Raw genomic sequence first — 26573 nt, 5'->3', positions numbered from 1 at the left:
GCACGGCTGGACGGCAGAGGTCTGGGCAGCGAGGGCTGCGGGAGCACAGCCTGGCTTTCCCACACTGAACACACATCGGGAGGGGAAATCACTTCCATGCCTTTGCCACAAAGGTGGCCCTGCTCACCACGCATCAATAAATTAACGCCTCTGAGCAGCGCTGTGTGGTCTCTCCTCACACACAGAGGACACAGATGAATTAACAGAGACCTGAAAGGGGTGTTACTGAACATGTGGATGACACACACAAAGCTTTAGACAGCAGCGCTTGAAGCGGTGTTTCTGGTCATTCCGTACCCTACGCCTTCCTCTTCCGAAATGGAACCCAGTGATACAGTATGGCTTACTTCCAGAGCCAAATATATTGCTGAAATTAGCTTATTAAAACAAATCACAACAGCAGCACGTTATTTTATAAACCCTGCACAAACAAAAAACAGTTTAGCCCTTGCCTGCAAATCTATAGTTATGAGGGCCCAGTATTTCACACAGGAACTGAGAAAAAGAATAACAAAAACAAACAATAAAACCCCAAACACACACAGTAAAAGCTCCATTAGTTGAACTGAAGTCCTTAGAAAAAATACAGTCCAACTACCAAAGGATAGTTCTCATTGCAGAACTAAGAGCCAGGAGCAGTGCTGGCAGCTCGTGTCAGCCGTCTGGTCACACACGTACAGAATACACTTGGATTTAGTACAGGGAAAAGGTCATGGCCTCAACAGACACAGAAAGTTCCATTTTTAGCAATGGAGTTTCACAAGGTGTAGAACAGCAGCAAAGAACTGGGGTGGTGGAAGGTGCTAAAAAACAAGACCAAAAAACCCCAAGGCAGGTGTGCCATGGTAAGAATGATTTCAGAATTTACCTGGTGGTTATCTTGCATGAGCTGCTAGAAGGGTTAAACTCCGCCTAACCTTTCTACACTGCTCCCTGACAGAGGTATTAAATGTGGCTGTAAAAGAGAAACATATACTTTTATGTTGCAATTCATTCAAAAAATTTCCTAAAAAAAAAAAAACAAAAAAACCAAACCACACATCACTAATAAGCCAAGCAGCTTCTCCAGCCCTTGACAGTCTGAATACTCTTCCTTTCCCTTCCAGTCTCAGAAAAGCTGCTCATCCCCTCCTGTAACTGCAGCAGGAAGACGCCTGTCTCACTCTCCCAATTCATTGCCCAGACTGCTCGCCATACTCACATGTCCACCACTCAATAATCTCTTCCACTGCCCTCCAAAATACAGCTGGGCCCCTGGAAAATGTTAAAATCTTGCTAAAATAGGAGAATCTTTCAGGTAAGCAAATCTAGCTTTAATGCTTTTATTTTCCAAGGCGTAAGTCTCCTCATTTCAGAAAAATTTCAGTTGTGGTTGGCAAACTGAAGCTCAATGTGAAACACAGAAAAGCCACGGGAGCTGCCAGGCTTTCCCATTTAAAGTAGTTTTGCAACATGAAGCCTCCAATGCTCAAAATGTAGAATTTCACGTACTAAGTAAATACGCCATCAAAAAGGTCTCCATGTAACTCGAGGCAATCATTCACAGTAAAAATAAGAACAACTCTTAGAAAAACACTTAAAAAAAGGAAGTAAAATCTAGTTAAAATCTGACAGTAAGACTGACACGGGCAATTAACCATCTTATGTAGTATCCACAGATAAACAATAAAAACCACTGAAACTGCACAAATTTACATTAAAAAAAAATCTAAAACCAACTCTACTCTGCTTCCAATAAATCTTTTTACCAATACACTTTTGGGAATTATCCAGAACTACAGTTTTTTCTCCAAAGAAGGTGAATCACATTCGAAATGTCTTAAAGTGAAGGGGAGGCGCGTTCATTCCAGCTCGCTCGGTGCTCGGCGACGCCTTCTCCACTCTCTGGGACCCGAGCTGCTACTTAACGCTCCTGCACTGGAGGAAGGGCTGCAGCCCCGGGACTGGAGCTATAGGTGGTTGGGGACCGTCCGCAAAGCTTCTTCTCTTGACCGATCCACACCTACATTCTGCAAATTTAAAGACAAAAAAAGATTTTAAAGCAAGAGTCTCACGGTCAGCTGCAGTTTTGCTTAACTACAAATAGCCATGGCTATTCCACGGGGCAAAAGATGTTTTAATGCTTACTTCCTAAAAATGTTTTGTAAAACACAAGGAAATATTCCAGCCTGTGAAGAGAAGTCAGCAGCCAGGCTCAGCCCTTGTCCCAGCCGCTACACGCTTCGCAGAGCCCAAGTCCCTCAGACACCTGAGCACAGGTTCTCCGCTGCCAGGGAAAAAGCATCTCGAAGACATGGATTACAGCAGGGCTGGTGGGACAATCAGTCCTGTACACCGTATGCAGGTCATAACGTTATGGCTTTTAAGACTTTTTTTCCTTTAACCACTGTTTTGAACCACTGTTTTTCTAATCCACTCTCTCTTCTAGTCTTTATGCACACAGCATGTGAAAAAACCAAACCACGCAGCAAAGGTCATAAACCACACAAGAACTGATAAAATCTGGAGGGAGGGAAGCCTCCTGGTCTCCTGGTTTCGAGCACACTCCAGGAAATGACTCCTTAACACCAACAGCTATAAAACCAACTCTGATCCTGTCTGCAAGCAGCTAAGGAACTGGAAAGACTCTGAAAAACTCCCTGAAGAGCTGTGAACAAAGTTTTCCCTAAAAAGCTGGTAACAAAAAGTGTAAATGCCCTCCAGGACACACAGGCATGTTGGCAGATGTCACGATGATATCAGATAATGCCTCGGTGGTTTTACAACCACATTTATTAGCGTTTACTTTCCAAACAAGGCTCCTCAGTCCAACTGAAGGAAAAGGAGAGCCCCCCTGGCACTCCCTGGAGGGGGAGTCTCCGCACACGCTCTCAGACAGCAAACACACAATTTCACCACTCAAAATGCATCAACTTGAAGAGCAAGTCATTCCCCTCCCCAGCCCCGGTTTCTAGGATTTTCAGCCATTTCTTACAGAAACAGGAGACAAACAAGGAGCAGCAGATTTGATCTGGGGCTTGAGGTGTGCCAACATCCCTTCTTCCCTTGCCAGTTCTCCTAGAGGAAGGAGTGTCAGCCCTCTCCTCACTCATCAGCCTTCAAGCCCTCGGGTCAATCGCCATTTCCCACCACACACACCACACCAAGGTTTCTGAGAAGACACACGAACGCTGCCGGGCAGAGTTGTCCAAGTCCTGGAAATCTCTGCACCCACCAGCAGGCTGCCCACACCCCACTCTCCGACCTCTCTCTTTGGAGGAAAGAAAAGCCACCACCCTGTTTCAGAAAGAAGCTCCTACAGGAAGCACCTCTTCTGCAGCAAAGGAGACAGGGAGAGCATCAGCATCTGCCCAAGAACGTGAGGACTTGGCGAAACAAGTCACATGCTGCACAACCACAATGGAGAAAAAAGAAAAAAAAAAAAAAAAAACAAAACTGTGATAGCATTTTAAAAGAAAAAAAAACAAAACAAAACAAAACTGTGATAGCATTTGTTTCATTTGTTTGCATTTTTCTTAGCAACCAATGCAACATACCCAGAAATTCCTTGGGACTGCAGAGATGTCTCCACAGGCACTCCAAGAATATTTGCTAAAATCTTTCAAGCTAAGCATCTGCTGTTGATTCAAAGAAAATTAAATGGAGCGTGAAATGGAGCATCAATATGCAGGAATCCAGAGGCACTGGAAATTAGCCCACAAGCAGCAAGAACTAGAGAGCTTTAATATGAAGGGCTCATGCCGCTTCCCCTCGCTCTGTAACCTCCACTGGCCGTGGAGCCGGCGAGCCCAGCTCTTCTCTCTGGCCAAGTTCCTGCCCCTTCCATCTTCCCGCTCCGTCTCCCCCACCAGCCCAAGCCATCCTTTTTCAAACAGAAAGCTCAAGTTTTTCCACAACAGACGCCTGCGCAGATTTTGGCTCCATCAAAAACGTAACAAGTTCAGTTTCAATTTGTGCAGTATTTCCCAGCTGTGGCCTGCGGAGGTGACAGCACTCCCAGCTGTCTCAGTGCAGTTTTTCGGTACCTGGCTGCGGCCAGTGTCCCTGCGGCCTCTCAGGGACGTCACCTCAGCTGTCAGGTAAGAGCAACTGCATTCCCTAATTAACGTGCAAGCAGGTGCAGCAGGCTTGGATCTCCTCCTCTGAGGCATTGCTCATGGCAAAGCACACGCCAAGAGGCTGGGGCAATTAAGCACTGAAAAGTGACAAAACGCTCCCAAGTCACAGTCACGACAGAGAGAGGAAAATAATTGTGGTACCCCCAGCCTCAGCCCATCCTGGGACATTTGTTTAATGCAACAGCTGGTGGTACAGGGGTAGGGTCCCTGGCCAGGAGGTTATTTGGTGATATCAGACGTTCCTGTTTACTACAAACTTCTGAAAACTTCTGTGTCACTTTAGAAGTGCAGATACACAGTGCAACATTTCTTTTGCCAAAATCCCAACTCTGGAAAAATGTACCACCTGAGAAATCTCAGAGATAAAAGCTTTGCACAACATGCCACTTGCTGACTTTCAAAACTAAAAGACCCCCTCAGAAAACAGTTCCAGAACTCGGTCATTTTCTGCTGTTCCCAGACTCCGCTGCCTCGTTCTGCACACCCTAATGTTGCAGAGAAAGGAGCCAAGGCAGGGCACCTCATCTCAAACAAGCTGCAGCCGCCTCCAGCCTGGGAAAGGTTTTGCTGTAATTCAGTTTAGGATGCGTACACCGCTGGTCTGAGACGCCGTGCCTATCGGAGGGAGGAAAACCCCCCATTTCCATCCCTTTCAAGGCAAGTCACAACCCAGCTACAAAACCATCAGGCTAACTCTGCTTCCACAGTCTGCAATGGCCAACACTGCTTGTCGTAGCCTAGATCAAACCTGGGTACAAAACACACGGAGCAGAGCTGCAAACACTCCTCCACCACCTGCATCCATACAAGCAGGAGAAGAGGAAATTTAAAATCACTTCTGCCAGCGGGCAAATCCTAAAGCCTAGTTAATGCAGAACAGCTGTTAAGAAAAGTCATATATTAAAAACATTTATACACATTCCTGTACCTTGAATAATTGCTCTGGAACTAAGTGAAAACTCACTGCCCTCTTCAAACAGCACATGGTTAATTAGCAGAGCTAGAGCACTAGCACTATGGATCAGCAGGATTAAGGTTTTACAGTAACTACAGGCTGTTATTTTATGCTACACAGCAGTCCAATCACTCCCAAGGGCACTGAAACAGATAATGCCGGTGCCTAGAAAACAAACTGCAACTTGTTCTTATCTCACCCTGGATGTTGTGTTTCATGGCTTTCATAAACACGCTGTAACTAGCATCAAATGATTGCTGGCTGTTACAATAAAACTCAATGCTGCAGGATCTTGAAATTACAGCGATTTACAAAAACAGCATTCCAGTGACAGCCAATCGATGTTCGATAACTCATCCACAATAACTGCAGCAGTGCAATACACTTTTATTGTGATAATTTTTCCAAGTCATGCACTGTACAAAGGTTTGGGCTGGGTTTTGAGTTGGTGGGTTTGGGTGGGGCTTTTTTATTTCAAAGTGATTGGAATGATTAGGTTTTCGATTTATTTTGAAGTAGTAGGATGAAAACAGCACCCCAAGTTCGATAGTTGATCAGCACACAGGATTCACTGATGAGCAGGGACTGTTACAAGAGCATCCTCAGGAGGTCTGGAAATGTCTACATTCTGCATAATAATAAAAATACAGAGGAGAATGTTTATCATGCAGCAGTAAGAGCAACAAAAATACCAATCACATTCCTTCACAAGTATACAACTGCACTTATTTAAAAGCACAGATTTTTTTTTTTAACTCTCCACACCCCGAGAACACAGCAGATTGACAGCTGGTTGGTGTCCCAGAGCTACACAGCTGGAAAACATATTTCCAGTAATTGCTGATCCCATGCTGGTAATATTACCAAAAGCTCAAGTGATTCATGTCAGGGAGGAAGTCTTTCACAGGCCCAAGCAGGAATCCACCGAAACACATGCTTCAGGCACACACACATCTATCCATTAAGCAACTTCCAGGGCTTCGCTGAACTATGCCACACGCTTCTTTCCCAAGGGAAGACTAACACTAGTTTGTGTTACAGACAATGAACTACACCTGACAAACAGAAAAATCTGTTCCCGGACACCTTAACCATTCAAGACTAATCACACCAACTAGATCTCACCTCATTTTGAAGAGACTGTAGGAAAAAAATTACAAAAAAAATTATTCAAAATCAAACGAAACCAGAACATCAGCACAGCCAAAGACTTGCGCTGGGAAGCAGGCTCAGCAATCATGCCCGCCACGGTACCTCCTCATGAGAGTCCCAAAGACTTAGTATCCTCCCTTCTTCCAAAAAAGCAGACTATGATGACCTGTTCTGAAGTTCCTCCCAAGATCTCAATCTAAGATCTGGCCCATTTCAGGCCAAATCACTGCCAATTTTTCAAACATCATGCTGACGGGCTTCACGAGCCTTGCTTGGTTTAAGCTGTAAGCAAACTCGGCTTTCTCTAACGTCTCCCCCTCCCCTTCCCTCACAAAATCAAGGAGATCTGCATTTCCTGCTACGAGCACTCTCCCTGTCTGTCATTCACTAAGACAAAGGTGCAAAGCAAACATTTTACCCCCGTGTTTGTTTTCTGGCCCGAAGAGGGGACCCAAGCAACAGCTAAAGTAATTCCCCTGAATTATTTTCAGTAAAAATACTACAGACTACTTCATTTGCAAATGAAGTCAGGAACTTAAGCCACTACAATGCTGACAAACACAAGGCTGCAATCCACTTCAGACAAGCCACCATCATACATACAAGGAAGTGTACACATGCCATAAACAAATACTCCAGTGCTTCGCCCGCATTTCTGCATCGTCAGAAGAGATGCTTCCAGCCGAAGGCAAACAGGGGTGCGCTGTCCTGAAGCACGGACTGCAAACTGCTTTTGGGGGCACAGAACAGCACACTTGGCAGTTCTCAATCAAACAGTGTCATTGTTTAACAATGTTGTTATCTGTGATGCTGCAGTTAATTAAATGCTTTGACTTCAACAGACTATTTGATAATTTAATTTTGCAGAAGTAGATGAAAGCTTTTGAAATTGTTGTAGTCCTTTGAGCAGCACTGACATGCAGACAGGATCAACTTGGTCTTTCACTCAGCCCTACTACATGAACAGTATATCACCACCCACCCTTCACTGTCCTGGATGCCTGGGTTTCTTTGGGGCAGATAAGAGTGTTTGAGGGTTTTTTAATAAAAATGCCTCTGCTCCTTATTTTTTTTTTTAATTCATTAACTCAATTTACCTCTGTTCTAAATAAACAGCTCTGTGTCTTTGTACCCACTGCATGATCCTCTACGTGCACCTGAAATACAACCACCCAACACCAGCACTGGCACAGCCACATCACTTGCTCAACATGTTAAGAGTCACCTGGTGATTCAGGCAGAGCTTTCCCCCTCAAAATAAACATCCTCAGTTAGAAAAGTGGTATTTCCAACAGCAATTCCCAAGACACTTCAGCAAGCTGTAAATTCAGCACCAGTACCTGAACAGCCACACTGAAGATGTTAGGTTGATCTATGTTATTTAACAGGGATAACCTGACACCTGCTCTGTGACATCCTCACCTATTTTCCCCATGCTTCTCCAACACCTTTTAGCCACTGCAAAGAGAGAATGGATTCCCTAAACCTAACAAACCAAACTAAGACACAAAAGTGGCCAAGCAGAACAACAAAGCAGAAAGGGGAAGAGAGAGGAAATGCGCTACACAGCTATCTAATAGAAAATCTCTTGGCTATGAACAACCAGAAGTCAGTATTTTCCGAACTCAGAATACCCAAGTCATTAAAACAAAACATCATCCTTTCAGACTGCTCCAGCATGAATCCTGCACAACTGCCACAAACACACACCCTCGTGCAAGTCAGGCATTTTGTGTCACATGCCTTATTGAATGCACACATATAAACACACTCATCAGTACATTCCTTGTCACCATAACCCACTGTTCTGAAAAGCACCACAAACAGCCCTCTCATCTCACGTTATCAAACTGACTTTTAATGCACCAGCAGGCACGGCTCACAACCTCAGCCAGGCACCAGTGCCACACCTAGCAGCATTAGCATGAGGATCTGCAAGGGAACCAGAAATTTTTAATCACGACACATTTTACATAACTTTCACAATGCAGCAATGGAAGAGCTCTGAGTGAGCAGCAGAATCACCCCAAGCTCACGTCAACCCCTACGAGCACACGAACTGTGTGCCTGACACAGGGAGAGTACGAAGCTGCCACGATCTGACATCTTATCTCCACTTACATTTTACAAGCACACTCAATCTCCTTTTCTCCAGTTGCTCTGCTGTATCCTGAGATCTAGTCTTCCTCTCGAGCTTTGGCTTGAAACACAGGTGGCATCATCAATTCCTCTTTTTCATACAGCAATGATCGCAGTGATGAAAAAGCCGATGATTTCATTATTCACTCTCTCCAAAATAAGCGTGGCTTTGATAACAACATCCTTTTTGACTACACACTACTTCTGCTGAATGACAAAGCCCGGAAGAACTTTCTACAGGTTTTAGATTGATACCGTATCTTCAAATTCTCATTCACTTTCTGAAGATAAACTACTCCAGATAGAGCTCATGTATAAGATAAAGTTGCTCAATAAAAGGATTTTTTCCCCCCTCAACAGCAAACCGGTAGTAAAGCTCGATAGGTAAAATTACATACAGTCAGCTGAGTTATTTCGAAACACAAGGCCAATGGAAATCAGCTCAGATGGTATATTACGTCAAGTTCCCCGATTTGAAAAATACTCTTACCTCGGGTTTATCTCTGTGTGTGTTTACGGCTTCAACATTCAGGAATATAGATTCTACTTTACATCCTGTTGATAGAAAACACATTTTCAGAATTGGTCTGCTTTAAAAATGAAGTCATAGTAAAGATGCAATCTAATCTGGAGTTGGTGAAGGTTAATCATTTCCCCCTTCTGATTGATACAGGTTTCCCAAATTCTGAATAGCTAAAGCTATTGAAATGGATCTATTCCACCCGGATGAACATTATTCTCAATCTGATAATCCATCTCCTATTCTCATGTTAGCTTCATCATTTTTTTTCCTTAAAACAAATTCCCATTTTTAAGCATACACAAGCAACAACATTAAGACAGAAAGTTCTTATTTGTATCTTTTTGGTTTTTTAAACATCCTAGACTTGTTAGAATTTCACTGTAATACAGAAGATAAATGCTCCTATTTTCTAAAATGTGAAAAGAATTATGAAAAGGTACACTGTGTGTTGTTAGCAAACCCATTCCTCTACGTGTGCAAAACAGACCTTTAACCCCCACCTAAACAGAACTTTAAAGTTGACTTGTGAAAAGAAACTTTCTTTTCACCCAAAAATTGAAAACTCCAGAGAAGCAAGAAAAATTAAACAGTCACAAGAGACAACTATTACTCAGGTAGTACAAACTGACCCACTTGAGAATGGTAATTACTCAATACACTGTGGCCACACCATTTGAAGTAAAAACTGATTGTCAAACACTTATCTCACATGTATGTAAATCTTATAACCTATCACAACCCTACACAGCATTCACTAACAGTCAGATTCCTCTGACATACCACAGAGTCCACTTTCTGTGACAAACAGGTTTCCAGATTTTTCTGCTCATTGATTTCCTAATGTCGTAACACACTCCATGGAATTACTACATGACAGAAAAAGGCGATTTTAGCCTTTGCTTAGAAAGCCACTGCACTTTTAAAAAAATATATAAATTAGTCAGGCAAGTATTTGCCTTCCCTTAGGGAAGCCTATTCTGAGAAACCCCATTTGTCATGAACACTACGATCAAACGCTGCTGGAGGGTCAGCACTCAGAGAAACAGTCAATAAGAAAACAGATTTTAAGGGAGAAAAGCGCACATCTCCCACTGGAAGAGTACCCTAGTCGTCCTTCTGTTCACACATCCATCGCGAGCCCTGACACCAAGCAAAATCTTGCTCTGACCCTGACGCTGGCCATTACTAAGGACCGGTTACACAGCAGGCACACTTCCACACAGACCTCTCAGTCCTTACTGTCAGCTCAGTTTAAGACCTGAAAAAAATATCATATGGAAAGCTTTAAATACAAACTAAAGGGACACGAGTTACTCCACAGTAATTACAATGTGCATGCGTATTCCCAACTCATTTTTAATTACCCATGTGCAAGCTCACACCTACACCAAGATGCAGTTTCTCTTTCCTGTGTGCTACACTGGATTGCTGGGTAAAAATCCAATTCATCCTAATCCAACTATCAGGCCGTAACAGATGTCCCCCTACTAAAGATCAGACGTGCAGGGTGGGAATGATCTACCTTCAATCGCCAGGAAGAGCAAACCCCTAAGGGAGGTGTCACCCCAGAACAGGATTAGCTGGAAGGTACTGAACACACCGTGTTTGATCCTGCATCCTGCCTCACTGGAGCCAAGTGATACATCAACTTGAAATAACGCTATAGAATATCAGTGTATGAACAGTTTACACAGCCCTCGTATTTTCAGATGGTCAACTTCCGAAAAGGTCAACTGAAGTATGCTAACAGATACACATATCAAACACCTTAAAAAAGAACCGTGGCATTTCTTTCACTGAAGCCACAAGGACAAGGACAGTATTTCATAACACATTTTCCTTCCTCATTTAGTGTGGGGGTAAACACAGCAAATATCCATGTCATCTCAAAATTTATGAGCAATCACCCAACTTGCCACTGAAAAAAAAAACAAAAACCAAACCAAACACAAAACAAAGCCAATCCCAAAACAAAAACCTCTGTGGAAACAGGCCAAGACTAGCCAGTCAAGAGAACTGTTTAAAAAAAAATTTTTTCTAAAAGTTTTATCTGATCTAAATCTCTATTTTCAAAACTCTAGCTTGTCATGCAGGGCTACGAACACCAGATGTCACCAAAGGATAGACAGTTATTCTAGGACGTCGCTGCAAAAATCTCTTCAGACATATTTCCCAGTTTAACACCCACTCACTACGTTTCAACTTTATTTGAAACTTGACAAAAAACAAAGTATGAGTCTAGACTGCTATTTTTCAAACTGACAATCAAAGATAGCTTTGCATTTCCAATTAATAATAAATAAACTGACATTTTTTGGCAATCCATTTCCTGGTAAGCTATACAGATAATTCTCTTTGTCTATAAATAATCTTCTGAAGTGTAATATCAGAAAATATAATTAAGCCATCACTTAAAGAAAATTAGCAGCAGGCATGTGTTAAACTGAGGTTGAATACACACACAAAAGTTAAGTAGCAATCAGCCTAAAACCCAAGAAGTACATGTTGCAACCCATACCCCACACTCCACAAGCTCGGGGGTGAAAGGCCATGAGCTAAGCACTGATAAAAGCTGCTGACAAACCTCCGCCAACAACAACAACAAACAAGGTTAAGTCCATGTCATAGTGTGAAGGGCCACAAACACACACTTCAGGGAAACAGACGAAAGTTATTCAAGGGTCAGGGGAATACCCTGACCCTTGAATGATAAACCTACAAACCTGTGAATTTGCCCAACTTCTAGAAAGCAATACCCCCAAATACATCAATAAAAACCTGAGATCTTACTGTACCAGACATGTAAACAGCATGGGCTTGCCAGAGGAATTAGTGAAATAGCAGATCAACTGAATAAAAAAAAAAAAAAAAAAAATTGTCCACTGGCAGTTACAGCCACTGGTAGGTTCAGACCTTCACTAATACACAGGTATTTTCCGGCACAACACAAAGCAAATGTAAACCAAAGGATTCATTGATTCTACAAAAGCCATAGAGGTGTACATACAATACCAAACCTAATTGTTCAAGTCTCTTTTACAACAAAATAAATTTAAAATGTTTTTTAATTTAAATGCTTCACTAATTTTACTGATGACACAGACACAAGTTAACAGTATAGTTACTCACACATTATATATACTTAATACTACTCACCATAAGCCACCGGTGTTAGCTTTAAGACAGTATGCAGTGGGCACTTCAAGTAAGGCAGTTGTTCTGAAAAATTGAACAACAAATTACATAGGAAATACAGATCACAAAAACATGTAACTTTTCTATTACGTTACAGGTCAACCACTTAAAAGTCTCTTTTTATCTGACAGTTTATCTGTTTTCTTCCCCTAGCATTGCTATTCAAACAGATGCAGAAAAACAGAATTACAGCCTTTCAGGTGAGAAACAGCTCAATAAAAATCACCTATGAAGTAACATGGGTAAGCCAAACAAAAAAATTACACTTGCCTACTTGCCTAGCACAACTACCCTTTGATGATAAAGGAAACTGTTAAGAGTTCACTGTTTGGAACTTTAATTAGTAAATTTTAAAAAAACAGACCATCTGTAATGTACGAAGGACAACTTACCTGCAGGCTTGTCAAGAAAATATGCGAGCAAACAGCGCATGACAGCTTGGTGACATATGACAAGCACATTTTCCTGCCTTTCAAGTTCCATAATTACCGGCTCCAGCCTCTGAACAAGATCTTCATAGGACTGGGCAGGGAGGAGAAATACACAGCACATTAAAAAGGGAAAACTCTTTGAACAGCAGATGTATATACAGTGGATCTTACTTTCATATTAGTCATCTTCTAAATGTTACATTACTGCACGGACAGATATTTTAGTAATAATTTTCCTTTATTTTAAAAACAGTCGGGGTCTTCCAGACTATCAAAGAGCATACATGTAACAAAATAGATCTCTCTCATCCAAAAGCTTTATTAAATTACTTACAATGATCAAGAATTTCCACTAAATCCCTAGAATTTAATTCACAGCATCTGCAAACGTACAGGTTAAGTCTTGCACATTATTTTCCATACCTTGCCTTAAAAAGCTACTCTCTTCCAAGCAAAAATCTGGGAAGCCCAGCCTACGCTCAGCATATAAATAGTTCACAAAGCCGGACTTGTTCAGGCTGCCCTTTTAAAACAAACTATGGGACTGATGAACCAGCCTGGTGACGGCAGCCATGACCCCACCAAAGATCACAAAGCAAGGAGGCCGGATTTCTCTTGCAGCCTGTCCTGCACAGCACGAACACAGCCAGTCTGCTGCTGCAGGCGAACAGCGGGATTTCTGCATGTGAGTGCTTCAGTTATTTTCATGTGCACAGTGAAGACAATACTTCCAAAATGTGCCCGGCACTGCACACGCAGAGAACACAGCACGTCACCTGGGCAGGGAAGGACCACAGGAGAGAGCCTTCGCCCGCTCCCAGGGCAGGCACGGGGGCTGCCCGGTTGGGAAGCGGCCCTGCTGGTTCACACCTCCCAGGAGAAGCCAGCAGCCTCCAGCCTCTCCTACCAGCCACAGAGAAACTGCCTTTGACAAACAGCTGAGATCAACTAAACAGCCCAAGGCCATGAGGCAGTTGGAAATGTTTGTCACCATCCCAGAGGATGGCATCAGTTTGAAAAACAAACACTCCTTGTTCAAACGGATTAGGAGAACTTTGCAGCTTAATGACTGCCTCATTAGCAAGGCAGGGGTCACACCCGCAGAACACTGCTCCTATCACTAGCTCCTCTTAGCACACTGATTACTCTTGACTGCTGAGGAAAGAAGACCTCAGAGCTCCACTTCCTCATGACACAAACAGCGAGCAGCTGGTCCAATTACTCCTCCACCCTGCTGCCCTGAATCCTGAGCCTTCAGCACCCACGGCCAGCCCGTGTGACCATCTGGTAATTGCTGCGCTGTAATGGGTTTGCTTTAGAAAAGCTGTCAGCAAGTTATTTTCCCAGAGGCAAGGAGTTTATTCAAGTGAAAGACCAGCGTGGCTACAGATCTCCCTAGCACTTGAGCCAGAACCGCATGCAAAGCAGCCATTATCTCCAGCAGGATGAATAGAAAAAGGCAATCTTGGCACTCTGTTTGCATATGCAATAGTTTGAAGCCTTGCAATCGTTGTTCCTGCTTTATCACTGCAGGACCAGCATAGAAACATGCCCACAAGATCAAAGCTCTCCACTGTTTTTCTAAATCTATTGTTTTATTTTTCAAGCCCTAAATCAAATTAAATGGTCTGGGCTCAATCCTTGCAAAGCTCCCATGTGCTTTTCCCTGGAGAAAGGAACAACCTTTTTATTAATTGTAATTTTTTTTTTCTTTCCTAAAGCCAGCATGCATGTATTCAAGAAGACAATGAAGCCCTTCACTTTATGAGAGAAAAAACAGCATACCTCTCCTTTAGGGTATCTGTATCTGTACTTGTCTTGGTCTCTCAGTGCAAATTCAAGCGGATAGTTTTCCTGTATTTCTTCATATGTCATTTCTTCACACACTCCCTACAGGTCATAAAAATAATTTAAAAGCATGTCTTTATACTAGTTCAAAAAGCATATATCACTCTTCAATAAAACCATACATAAATAATATTTAACAATTGTATTTTGGTACTCTGACACTTAAAGACAAAACTGTCACACACGATGAACAAGACACTCAGCTGGACTCATGTAATTAGAAGGAATCACCAAATCCCTGTACAAGTGAAGTTACATACGTGGGCGGGCAGGGTCACATTTTCTGCATTGCTTACGTACCATACATGTGCAGTCGGAAAGTGCCAACTAGTAATTCTTTTTTTCTTTCCAGCCCCCACCTACCAAAATATCATAGCACTGTGGCTTCTACAGGGGAATGTTTTACTGGGAAGGACATACCCAGACTAAATTAATTATGGCAAACGTTAATAAAATGTTAGCCTTGTTAACAGGAATTAACAACAATTTTTCCAGTCTTTAGAATCAGCTTAAATGACTTCCTATCCCATAAAAGGCACACCATCACAAAATTAAGCACCTCCTTCATCCCTAGCAAATAAAGCAACTAATTAGATATTTAGAAAATAAGAACTTACTGCGTCTATCTCATTCAAAACCTTCCACTGCTCATAAGGCACTCCCAAGGCTTCAGCAGTCTGAATTGTCCTTTTCATCTGGCTGGTCCAAACTTTCAGATCTTTGATGTTTTGCTCATTAATAAATTGTGCCAAGCTTTTGGCAAACTGAAAGAAAAACCATGAGACACTGGATGAGGGCTCAGAGCCAACACACTGTGTTCAGTTTGGAACACGCAGGCTCTACCCTCTGTAAACTCATTATAACTTTTCCAAAAGGCTCCGTCAAAGTTTTTGCTAAGGAATAGAACACATTCTGTTAAGCCAAGAGGGAAAAGGGAGGGAAGGAAAGGAGTACGAGGAAGATGCAAGTTTTCTGCAGTTCCCATCTTTACCTCCAGGAATTTTCCTTTCAGGTTTAAGTCGTGAACCTTCCCAATTACCCAACAAGCCAGGATTTTACAAAAACAGAGTTAAAAAATAAAGCCTTCCTGACAACTGCTTTGTGCTGTAGGATGAAAAGAAATTTAAACGTACAGAATGAGACAGATTAAAGAGCATGTACCCACAATATGCAACCAAAAAAAAAAAAAACTTCTTAAAAATGTTAACAGGACAAGGGTGTAGAGGAAGAAAGCTGTAATTACACAGCACAAGCCGCACACATGCACAGATAGACACAAAACCCAGCCACACTTGTTCAGGAGGTACATACTTCTTTCCCTCTGACAGACAGTCCAGGATCTCCTCCTATTCTCCCTTTCAGATTGAGTTCGCTTTCTCCATGTCGACAGAGGTAGATTGACCGAGGAGTCACATGGATATTCATGAGGTAGTAGACAATCCGGCTCTGGATGTGATCCATTACTCTGTTCACAAGGTAACTCCTTCCAACGTCCATAATTTTAATGTAAGAAAGATCCCTTTCACAAGCAAAGAAAAAAAAATACGTAAGATTCCACATAGTTTTTATTAGCATGTGCCACAATCTTCCCACCCTCTCTCTCTCATAAAACAAAGAGGCAGCAAGCCAAAGCAATAAACAAACCCTCAGTTACCCATGGAATATGCATTAGTCCTAGGAAACAATGCAATACTCCAACGGCACAGGATGAACTCTATTCCTTTCACAGGTAAGCTGCTCACATAATTTTCTTTTCTGTTCCCTTTACTTGCACTTTGTATCTCAAATCTAGATCCTGCTCTTGGAAAAACACAGCCCTCTCACTGACAGGAAGATTCCGTGGAGTCATTCAACTGTGGTAGCTTCAGTAAGATATCCAGATATTTTATGATACTATTTTTCTCCAAGTTACAAACACTTCTCCCACAGCAAGTACTTGTCTGATTCCACCCAGGGGCCAGAAGGCACAGTCCCTGTTTACCCATCTTGTTTAACCCTTCCAGATGGACCATGGACCAGCCTGAAGATATTTTCTCAAACACTGTATCAACAACTATTTACTAATAAACAGTACTGTCATTTACTCCACCACTACCTTCTTTCAGCATCAGACAGGCTGTAATTTCAATTTTCCCTGCTTATCCTTTCTCATCTGAGCTATAATTTCAGAGTAGCATCTAGTTTAAAGGAGGAAAAACATCTGATACACTGAAAATAACCACTGTTGGGTTCTAGCGATGCATTTGAGACATCACACCACAATAAAACAAGAAAACTTATAATAAAACCAAAAAGAGGTGATGAGAAGCAAGCATCATCACCTCATCTCTGATAGTGTTCTTTGGAGTTAATCATTACTGTTTCACCCAGGCACAACCATTAGGTCCATCACAGAAATTACATGCATGAACTGATCTGACTGAACCAGCTTCATGCTGCTTACACTCAATTACATTAAAACGCAGCTCAGCCTTGTCTACAGCACTGGTCCCGAAACAAACCTGGTATGAGTGCAGCTCAAAATCCCACACTGAATTCCTGGACTGTAGCAAGAGAAACAGGGCTCCTCCTCACACGGCTCATCCCTACCTTACTTTCAAGTGGTGAAAGTGAATGAAAAACAGATGAATGCTTTGGTATGAGAACAAATAATCTAACTATAAAAGTTTCTCACAGCCCTGCATCTGCAGGATAATTTGCAAGCACAAATAAATAAATGTAGAAGTCACATTTTTAAGACTGATGTGTTCAAAATGTATCTTAGTCATGTCAATAAATGAAGTTATGCTTACAAATCACTCAGGTCTCCTCTACCCACTAAAAAAACAAAGAACAACCAACCACAACAGCAAGTCTGGAATAATTTCTAAATGCTGGTTCTATCCCAGAAGAATCATACCATTCTCCAAGTAGGAAATAAAAACCAATATTGTCCCACAGTAGACTCATCAGCCCATTTTCCTCAAGCAAGCAAGTTTCCAAGCTACACCCCCCGAGTCAACTCTCTCTAATCGGCCAAAAGAAAGAGAGCTCAAGCCAGAAAAAGAAAAGAAAAAAAAAAAAAAAAAAGACTAGAAAGCCCTAATCCCCAATACAGGATGCTCCATTTTAAAATAACCCAGTTACAATCCCAGTACTTACTTGTCAAGAGTTTCATCTAATGTCTCATACGAGTTCTTGTAGCACTCTATTCTTTTCATGAAATCTTCTGTTGCTTCATCATTACTACAATCAACATAGTCAGGACTACCCAGCTTCACTTGCTGTTTAAAATAAAAAGAGGAGAGTACATAAACTTCTCTCCCTTTTTAACAGAAGTTTAAAGAAACAGGAAGGGGGAGAACACAACACAAGAAGTTAATTAAAATACATGTAAAGCAAAAAGAGCTATTCTTCATAGAATTAAACTTCTGAGTTAGTATACACATGGACAGGAAAATCAGTGAAAAGTGTGCCATCAATGGGACCTTTTTTTTTTTTCTTCAGAAGTTCTTATAATGTACTTCTGAAAATACTGAGCTACTTTAAATCTCTTGACTTAAAGCAGTTAAAGCAAACTTTCCTTTACTCACCACAATGTTTGCAGCAATGACCTCTGGATCTACACATACAGACTCAACAAAAAAAGTCTTCAGTCCAAACAGGAAGTCGCGTGTACAGAAGGAAGGAAGAAAGAAGATGCATTAAAACACTTCTGGAAACTAACACGGACAAGCAGCACATTGCACGCTTCCATGCTAAGCCCTTTTTAACAGAGCCATGGCTTAAACTTTCCTCCACTTACTCAGAAGGTTTCTCCAGACCTTCTCATCAGAAATGCTGGTTTACCATTCCCTGAAGCAACATGCTCTGTACTACTTCCCCAAACAATTTGTCTAAGTAGAAAAATTTTGCAGTGAGAAAAATTTAGGATGGAAGAGGAAGAAATAAACGTGGAAGATGCAATTCAGCCATGCAAACAGTAACTAATGCTTCTGAAATAATAATTTCTGCTAATTTATTCTTCTTCCTTTCAGCCTAATGGAGTAGCCTCACTTAAAAAGAGGTTTGTGTTTTGCTGTCTCAAAGGTTTACAGAGATGCACACTTGCAGGAAACAGAAGATTACTGGAGAACAGCTAAATGGAAAACAATCCTGGACAGAAGGCAGAAAGCCACAGAAAGTTTTTGGTTTGTACAGAACTAACACAGAATTCCCTATGCTTCTGCAGCAAAGGCCTGAACTGCACGGAGAACAATATTTTAAGTAGTTCTTGCTGACAGTACACTCAGAACTACAGGTCCAGGATGAGAGAAGAGATTAGCTCCAAACAGTACAAACATTAAAGATGAGAAAAATGAGGATGGGGTGCCTTTTAATCACAAACAATGCTTGAGAACACAAAATGCTCTATTGACTAATCTTCTAGGAAGGATGTGGCTTATGCTAGTGCACTTGGAATACGGATCACAGCAAAACTATCACTGCCCTACTTGTTTGGGCATTAGCTCAGAACTCCTTTGCTTCTGACTCACCTTATATCCATTTTCTTCACCAAATTTGTAAATAGTTTCTCTACGTTCTCGAGTAGTGTTTGTAGCATCAAAGACCTAGGAACAATTAGGAAGAGAAAGAGAGAAGAATTAAGAAGGCATTGTAGTCTGTGAAAAGCACTATGTTAGCAACAACAAAAACACAGGTTTGTCCTGGTTTGGGCTGGGATAGTTAATTTTCTTCACAGTTGCTAGTAGGGGCTATATTTTGGATGTGTGCTGGAAACAGTGCTGATGACACAGGGATGTTTCTGTTGTCGCTGAGCAGTGCTCACACAGAGTTGAGGCCTTTGCTGCTTCTCACCCGACCAGTGAGTAGGCTGGGGGTGCACAAGGAGTTGGGAGGGGACACAGCTGTCCTGGAGATGGCTGAACACCTGCCTGCCCATGGGAAGTGGTGAACAATTCCTTGTTTTGCTTTGCTTGTATGTGTGGCTTTTGCTTTACCTATTAAACTGTCTTTAACTCAACCTGCAAGTTTTCTCACTTTCACCCTTCCAGTTCTCTCCCCCATCCCACCTGGGGCAGGGGGGCAGAGAGTGAGCAGCTGTGTGGCACACACTGCCCACTGGGGTTAAACCATGAGGAGGTGTGAAGTCCCTCAATACAAAATGCTATTCAAAATGCAAGTGTAAAGCTTTTAAAGGGCAGAAGATCTGCAAGACTAGCAAATTCTGCCTGTGAATGATAAGGAAATACGCCAACATTTTTCAAAGGACTTACACACCAGTGTTTTACCAAACTATGAAGTCTGCCAAAGTATAAAGTTTACTTCATGTTCCCAGCAGAGCTTATAATTTTAGTTAATGGTTTTCCCTGATAGTTAATGAAAACACCAAGCTATGTCAGTTGTCTTAAGAAAACCAACGCTGTGCACAAAATATTAGTGAATGCGCAGTATCAATAGTTGAACAGCTGATGTTTTGCATCTGTTATTAAATATGCAGCAATTGCAGCAGATACGCAGCAATCTGAGTTTCTCCTGCTCTCTTCAGAGATTTCTCATGTCAGTAACACAACTGCCAAGCAATACCCAGGATGCTTTTTGTTCAGTAAGTCTTCACCTTTCACTTGAAACACTAGACTATCAAATAGAAACACAAGTGCAACCAAAACAACAGATGTGTTTAACAGTACATTATATAATGTGGAGAGAAGGGGGACATTTTTCTTTATGTTACCCTCTCAAACCACAAAGGTGGGTGCTCAGTATGGCATAGTCACCCTGAACTTAAGGGTGCTTCCTTCACTGCAGCAACAAGGCAGATCTAACATACAACTCCAAAAGAAAAAAAAAAATTATACTGAAGAGATATTGGAATAACTCAGGCTGTATATTATCCAGCGGACACACACTGTTTTGTAGTGAAACATCTCAAGAACGTGTCTTCAACAAGAAACTTACAGCCACGTGCCCGTTTTCTTCACTGAGGTACTGTCGGACGTCATTCAGCGCTGCTAAGGCACACTGTCTTAAAAATGAAAGAGAGCAAAACTCAAATGCTAGTTAAAGAACTTTTACTAATGCACTTGTGCATTGTGATCAAAGTGTCCTGCAAATGTTAAATAATCTCTCCCAAAAACACACATTTTTGTAATCAGTCCTCCCCACAGAACATGAGAAAAACCAACAGAGGTCAATGGGGCTATACTAAGGAAACGTGGTCACAGCCATCTGCCTAAAAAAAGACCAGTCCAGAGCTCCTCTGTGCAACTGATACAACTACACGTCACCACAGAACACCCATCAACTTGACTGACCAGGGTAACCTTTCACTGATCTAAAGCAACATCACTGAATCATCCCTGCAACTGTATTCTTTTCCCCACTACCTATTCATGGATGTTTGCTTCTTAATTTGATTCTCAAAGAAGGAAAAAAAACAAATCACCTTCAGGCTTTTATCTTGTGGCCCTAATTTTAAAGTGGATGGACAACTATTTTTCAGTAACCTACTTCTTCTCTTTTGGACTATTGTGTAAAAATTGCTTATGTAAAAAAAAAAAACAATCTGTTAGAGTAAATCAAAGTTAACACGAAGTATTAGAGACAGAGGTGAAAATAACATCTTATTGTAGTCACCAACTCAATGTAATTAGTACTGGAGACCGCTGAGGACACAAACACCAAAAAAACCTCACCCCTACATACTACACTTGTCTTAAATATGGACAAGAATAAATTTATTTACAACTTTCCTATTTCCCCAGCATCAGTATTATCTTCAATGTCCATTATCATTTCTAACACAGAAATAATACTGGAGGGCAACATTAACATTGTGCACGATTTACTCATTAGTAGAACAAAGCCCCATTCATTTCCAATAAGTACAGTCTTTTTGCAGTACCAACATAAAAACCTGTTCACTTCAACAGCCATCCTATGCATTACTAGTCTACTTTGACTTCCAGACTGAAATGTGTAATTCTTCTCTTACATTTACCATATTCTGCATGCACAGCTTTATCTTAAAAGAAAAATGAAGGCCTTTCAATTCTGACAGTATTTCCACATTAGCATGGTTAATAGATGTCAGGAGCTGCGATTCATTAGTCAGGTCTTCACTAAATAAATATAAACCCTCTTTACTCATTGTTAACTAGGCAGATTAGATCACACAGCCCATTTCATGTTATATTCCCCACCATTTAATCTAATGGGTGACACAGAGGCACATTAAAGGTTTGGCTCTACCTCTAAGCAAAAGGCAGGGGCTTGCAAGGCTAATGCACCTCCTGTCTGCTCTTTGGTCCCAAAGGATGAGGAGGTTTTATGCAAGTTGCTTTCCTTTGACATTAGCAATACCCAACTGCTGCTGAAGCAGAAAGGGAAAAGAGAGAGAGAGAGGGCGAGCAGAAGGACAGTCACAAAAGAAAGTCCAGGCAGTAGGAAAGTCCTCAAAGATGCTTGAGCTGAGGCAATTAAGAACAAAATACTCTGTATTTTAAGTAGCCTAAATGTATTGCATTCCTATTCCTCTGGAATTTGTTCCTTCTCCTTTCATACTGCACACTCTTAAATGTTTTCTCGAATATACGAAAAAGGACAATGAGTGGTGAAGAAAAATCAAAAGCCCTTCCCATTTGATCTTCTGTAAGAAACAGGCAGCTCCCTCCTGATCTGATCTTCTCTTCATCTACCCCTTCTTCTAAAGGTCTTTCCTCTACATTAAAGCGCATCCTCTTTGGAGGCAAGAGGGGAGACTCTAGTGCTTCATCTGGGCACAGATGGTCACACTGGTGCTTGCTCACCTTGCTTTGCATACCATGAGCAAAATACGGCAATTTTCAAGGCAGTACACTGACTGACTGCATGAAGCACCTACTTGGTGGCCAAAAAGACACCTTCAGGAAGGGAATATCAGTGTTCCATTCCCACTCATTTGATCGGATAATGACAAATACATTCAAAGTACTCCAGGCGAAAAACTGCAGTATGCAAATCAAAAAGAGAAGCAGTTATGTGGAGTATTTCTTCTTAATGATCCACACAAAAGCTCTAAAATGGCATTTTAGGAATTGGACAGCAGAAAGGCAGGTCTATTAGCTGATACTTTAAAAAAAGTTAAGAAAAATAACTATTTGTTAGAACTGCTTTGTTTTCAGTGAAAATATCCTGGAATATCTGCAGGAATAACAGCAGCACTGCCTACTGAAAGGTGAAAAGGAATCAACTATTTACCTCCTCTGCATTTTTGATGCACGAGATGAAGCAATTAAGAAAAAAATTCCCAAGCTTTAAGCAGCCTAAACAAATCACTTTTCCACCTTCTCTAGAATTGCTTTTCCTTGTCATTTCATACTGCAGCCTCTTAAGTGTCTTCTTGAGCATTCAAAAATGCAACTTAAAGCAGTCTCCAAGAGCAAATTACACAGGGTACCTTTGCAATACAATTGGCATTGTGTAACCAAACACATTCAAAACTTACTTCCTGATTTTCAAGCCTTCTTCATTGTCAGGCAGGAAGAATTCAAAAGATTTATACTTTTTCACCAGATCTCGACGATACTGACCAACATTAAATTCTGCCAAGAAGAAACCAGTATTAGCGGGAACCAATGATATTCACATAAAAAGGACAAAAGTTACAACAGCTTTGAAACCAAACTACCTGCAAGGGTAAAATAATTTAGCATGTCCAAAATCAACATTACTATACTACTTCTTGTATTTTGGGGAGTTTGTTTGTTTGTTTTTAAATAGAAAGACAACAACAAATCTCGGAAATGGCAAAAGAACATTTGGGCTGTAGGGTAGCTTCAATTAAGTCACTTTACCATATCGCTGTGCCTCTTTCTGCCAGTTTGCCTGAAGAACAAAAGAGACTCTTTTCCTCCTTTGCAGGAGTGGTTGGAAGTCTATCTCTGTAGTCTACAAAAGACTACTAATAATCAAGCTTTATCTTCTGTGTGTATGTGCAGTGAAATAATATCCTGACAGCATCTCCTATAACTTTCAGCTCTTCATTAAGCAAGGAAGAGTTAGAAATAGGACAAGCCAGTAATTCAAGTTGTGGAAACATTTCTTCAGAACTCTGATGAAGTATTTCTGTTCCTTAAAGGTCAGTATACTATTTCACAACCCCTGTTCCATTTATTTAAAAAAACAGTTTAAGTTGCAAAAAAAATATGCATAAGTACTGAACCTAGTCTTATCTGGGCAAAGGTCTCTGAGGTTTATACACGTGTCACAATATTGGATATGGGATTAGGGCAAGGCAGTTGTGTTTTGCCACACAGCAGACAATGACACTATACCCTAATTAACTTCATTGGACAGTTCTAAAAGTAGGTCTCTGAAGTGCAATTAATGTTTAACTCGTTTCTGACCTATAGGTTTTTTCTGCTGAACTACAAAGCACGGTTTTAACGTTAGATCAAACTGAAGTATTCTGTTTAAGAAGCTGCCAATGTATAACTACTTGCCAAACTTAATTTCTGGAAATAGGAAAAGAAGTAACAGACACAATTTCCAAGTTGCAATTAAAAAAAGACATAGGATAAAAGAGCTCAACTATAAGTTTCTTCATAGAGATTGGTGTTGGGATGCAGGGCAGATGATAAAGAAATAAATACTATTTATACCCCCAAAAAGTCAAGTTTTGTTTGAATTCAACAATGGTGATGGAATTTTTTTTTGTGGTCAACTGTATGACATGGATTATACTAGAATCCAGGTTACTCTGTGATGGGTTTCATGAGCGCTGGCCATACTGGCTACATGAAAAGGCGCTTCCTTTTATGAAAAACAGAAGACGCAAGAAGTTCTGACTGCCAGTACTGTCAGGCAATAGCCCTTTAAAAAGCAAAAACAATGAATTTCATAAGAAATAATAGCTACTGCAAGAAGGTCACGCATAGCAAAGGAAAAAGTGCTATCTAGGGGGGCAATCTTTAGCCCTTATTATTAACATCCAGCCCTGTGGAAAAGTTTCGCAAAGCTAACTGTATCGCAACTACCACATAACCAGAACTATTCAAAAACACTTCCCAAAGTTCAGTATCTACAAACCACATTGCAACACAGTTCTATTCAGGCATTTAATTGACCTCATTTCCTCCAAAAAGCCCAGAAAAAAAGTCCTTTGTATTTTCAACCATTTCACATTCTAAATTACAAAGGATTTTGGAAGGAACAAAAGAAAACATAGAACTGATGGCTGAAATTATTTAACTAACATCAACCCTGGACTATTTACTTCCACCTTCTGTTCTTGAACTCTCCAGCTTGCCTAATGGATGGCAGGTGAAAAGACAGCATTTACCTTTTCTCTGGTTTACATAACCTCATAATTTTAATCATCTGTCCCAGAGAATAGGAACACTTCCTATGTTAAGCACACACCAATTGGTAACAGCTGTTAGGGGGACTCAATATTTATCATGTATCAATTCGGTCCCAATCAACTGGACGCATTAGGCACTGCGTCCTCTATGCCCCCAGTCAGTGAGGTATTTCAAATTGGTTTCAGCTTCAGTAAAATTGCATCACTGATGACACAAACAACAGGAAGGGTCTGTGGTTTTTCCAAGAAAACCCCCAGTCACCCCTTCTAACAAACCATCACCAGCAACCTAGGACTTTATGTTGTATATGAAAACTGAAGTCCCTAAATATCTGATACTGCTCATTAGAATTATGATCCTGTATGAAAACAGTCAAAATTTAGGTGATAATTTAAATCCTGTACAGTCTCACATTCAAACAGTATACTGTATCTTCCATAACATGTGATCTAAAAAAAAAAATATTTGGCAAGTTTCTAAGAACTTAAGAAAACACCAACTCCAAAAGCTATACCCTAGAATCCAAAGGCAGTTTAAATATAGGCCAGGACTCCTCATTTTGACTTCTTAGCACTACTAGGGAATACATCTCTGAATATCCAGCCAAAAGTCTACCCTTTAGCATGATCTACCACATTTAATGTTACTTAAACAATTAACTAGACGTAACTATAAAGCTACCATTACTGCACCAGACACAGAATCACTGAACACCAAAGCTGTTTTTTTCTTCTACAGAGGAGAGGGCAGGGTGAGATCACAGCTCAGAACCTCAAATGGACTTAGGTCTTTTTTGCTTGTGGAGCTGGGCCCACAAGATACCACAGGAGCTCAGGAATGAGGAAGGACAGCCAGGTCATTGGCATAACCGATCTGAGCTGTTGATTCCCACCCAAACACACATATAAAGTCCTTAAGAGAGCGATAACAGGCAGCTGGCTTCAGTTCCTTTCGCTCTTAATACCCAGACAAAGAGCTGTCACTCATTCCACAAATGCAGTTAAACAAAGAATTACACAGAGAATTGCACCACTTTGCACAAAGCTCACAGGGAAAAGAAGATGGAGAAGTTAGAACTTCAATCCAGAAGTGCTGACTGCTCACCCCCTCAAAAATGAGATTCCCTTTCACCTACACAATGGAATGGGGGGGGGGAAAAAAGAAAAAAAAAAGACAGCTGAAGAACCAAGGTGCTAAGGAACAAGGGCAAAAAGTCGATTTAGGCACCTTGCAGAACAAGGAGGTAAATGAACAGACACCAGAATTTGTTTAATTAACATCAAAACAGAACAAAGAGCCTGTGGATGCTACTGCTTAAAAATAAGTTAACAAAGCAGAAGGATTTTAAGTAATTAAACTGGGCAACAAAATTACTGAGAATTAGGTTTATAAAACACCTAACATCTGCCCTGTCCTTCTGATGTAAAAAAAAGGTAAATCCATCACCTTTCGTAGGCACTCCAATCCAATTTAAATAGCGTGTCAGCTTCTTCGAGATGTAGGTTTTTCCTCTTGCTGGGAGACCCACCATGACAATCAGAGTAGGGCAGTTGGTCATACATACTGAAACAGAAAAACAAAAAATTAGGATTTACCATTAACATTCCCTCAGAGCAAAGGCTTACATTGTGGTGGAAAACTACAATCCACGTGCTCTCTGAGGAAGTGACCGTTCAAGCAGCTCATGCACTGTGTCTCACTACTTCAGGAGCCAGGGTGGGAGGATGAGGAGTACAGTGGATCTAATGCTGTGTTGAATTTCGGAAGGGTAAGTCAGTGGTAGTGCAATGCTGGACACGTGAGTTGTATATAGGCAGAAGACAAGAAACCTATGTGTTTGCATATATGTTTTAATAACACACAAGAACACCACCAAAAAAAGGACACTAA

General features: G+C 41.1%; 1 protein-coding gene across 2 annotated transcripts; it reads right to left on the bottom strand.

The window, feature by feature from the left end:
- Nucleotides 1-1908: 1908 nt before the first annotated feature.
- LOC104459052 (6-phosphofructo-2-kinase/fructose-2,6-bisphosphatase 4) lies at nucleotides 1909-26242 on the bottom strand. 2 transcript variants are annotated; one of them, XM_010082231.1, is made up of 13 exons: nucleotides 26130-26242; nucleotides 22826-22922; nucleotides 20299-20365; nucleotides 18876-18950; nucleotides 17934-17990; nucleotides 17503-17624; nucleotides 15673-15880; nucleotides 14979-15125; nucleotides 14299-14403; nucleotides 12475-12604; nucleotides 12044-12106; nucleotides 8855-8919; nucleotides 1909-2009 (listed from the first exon to the last, which is right to left on the bottom strand). In XM_010082231.1, the coding sequence occupies exons 1-13, from the start codon at nucleotides 26239-26241 to the stop codon at nucleotides 1950-1952; spliced, it is 1308 nt and encodes a 435-aa protein (XP_010080533.1). In that variant the 5' UTR covers nucleotide 26242; the 3' UTR covers nucleotides 1909-1949. The 2 variants fall into 2 exon arrangements, with proteins under 2 accessions (XP_010080533.1, XP_010080532.1); XM_010082230.1 differs by lacking the exon at nucleotides 1909-2009 and adding an exon at nucleotides 5444-5701.
- Between the last annotated feature and the right edge of the window lie 331 nt (nucleotides 26243-26573).

The sequence above is a fragment of the Pterocles gutturalis genome, unplaced genomic scaffold (assembly GCF_000699245.1).
Source record: "Pterocles gutturalis isolate BGI_N339 unplaced genomic scaffold, ASM69924v1 scaffold18124, whole genome shotgun sequence".
Taxonomy (NCBI): domain Eukaryota; kingdom Metazoa; phylum Chordata; class Aves; order Pterocliformes; family Pteroclidae; genus Pterocles; species Pterocles gutturalis.
The sequence above is the reverse complement of the archived record's forward strand: the minus strand, read 5'-3'. Positions and strand labels throughout refer to the sequence as shown.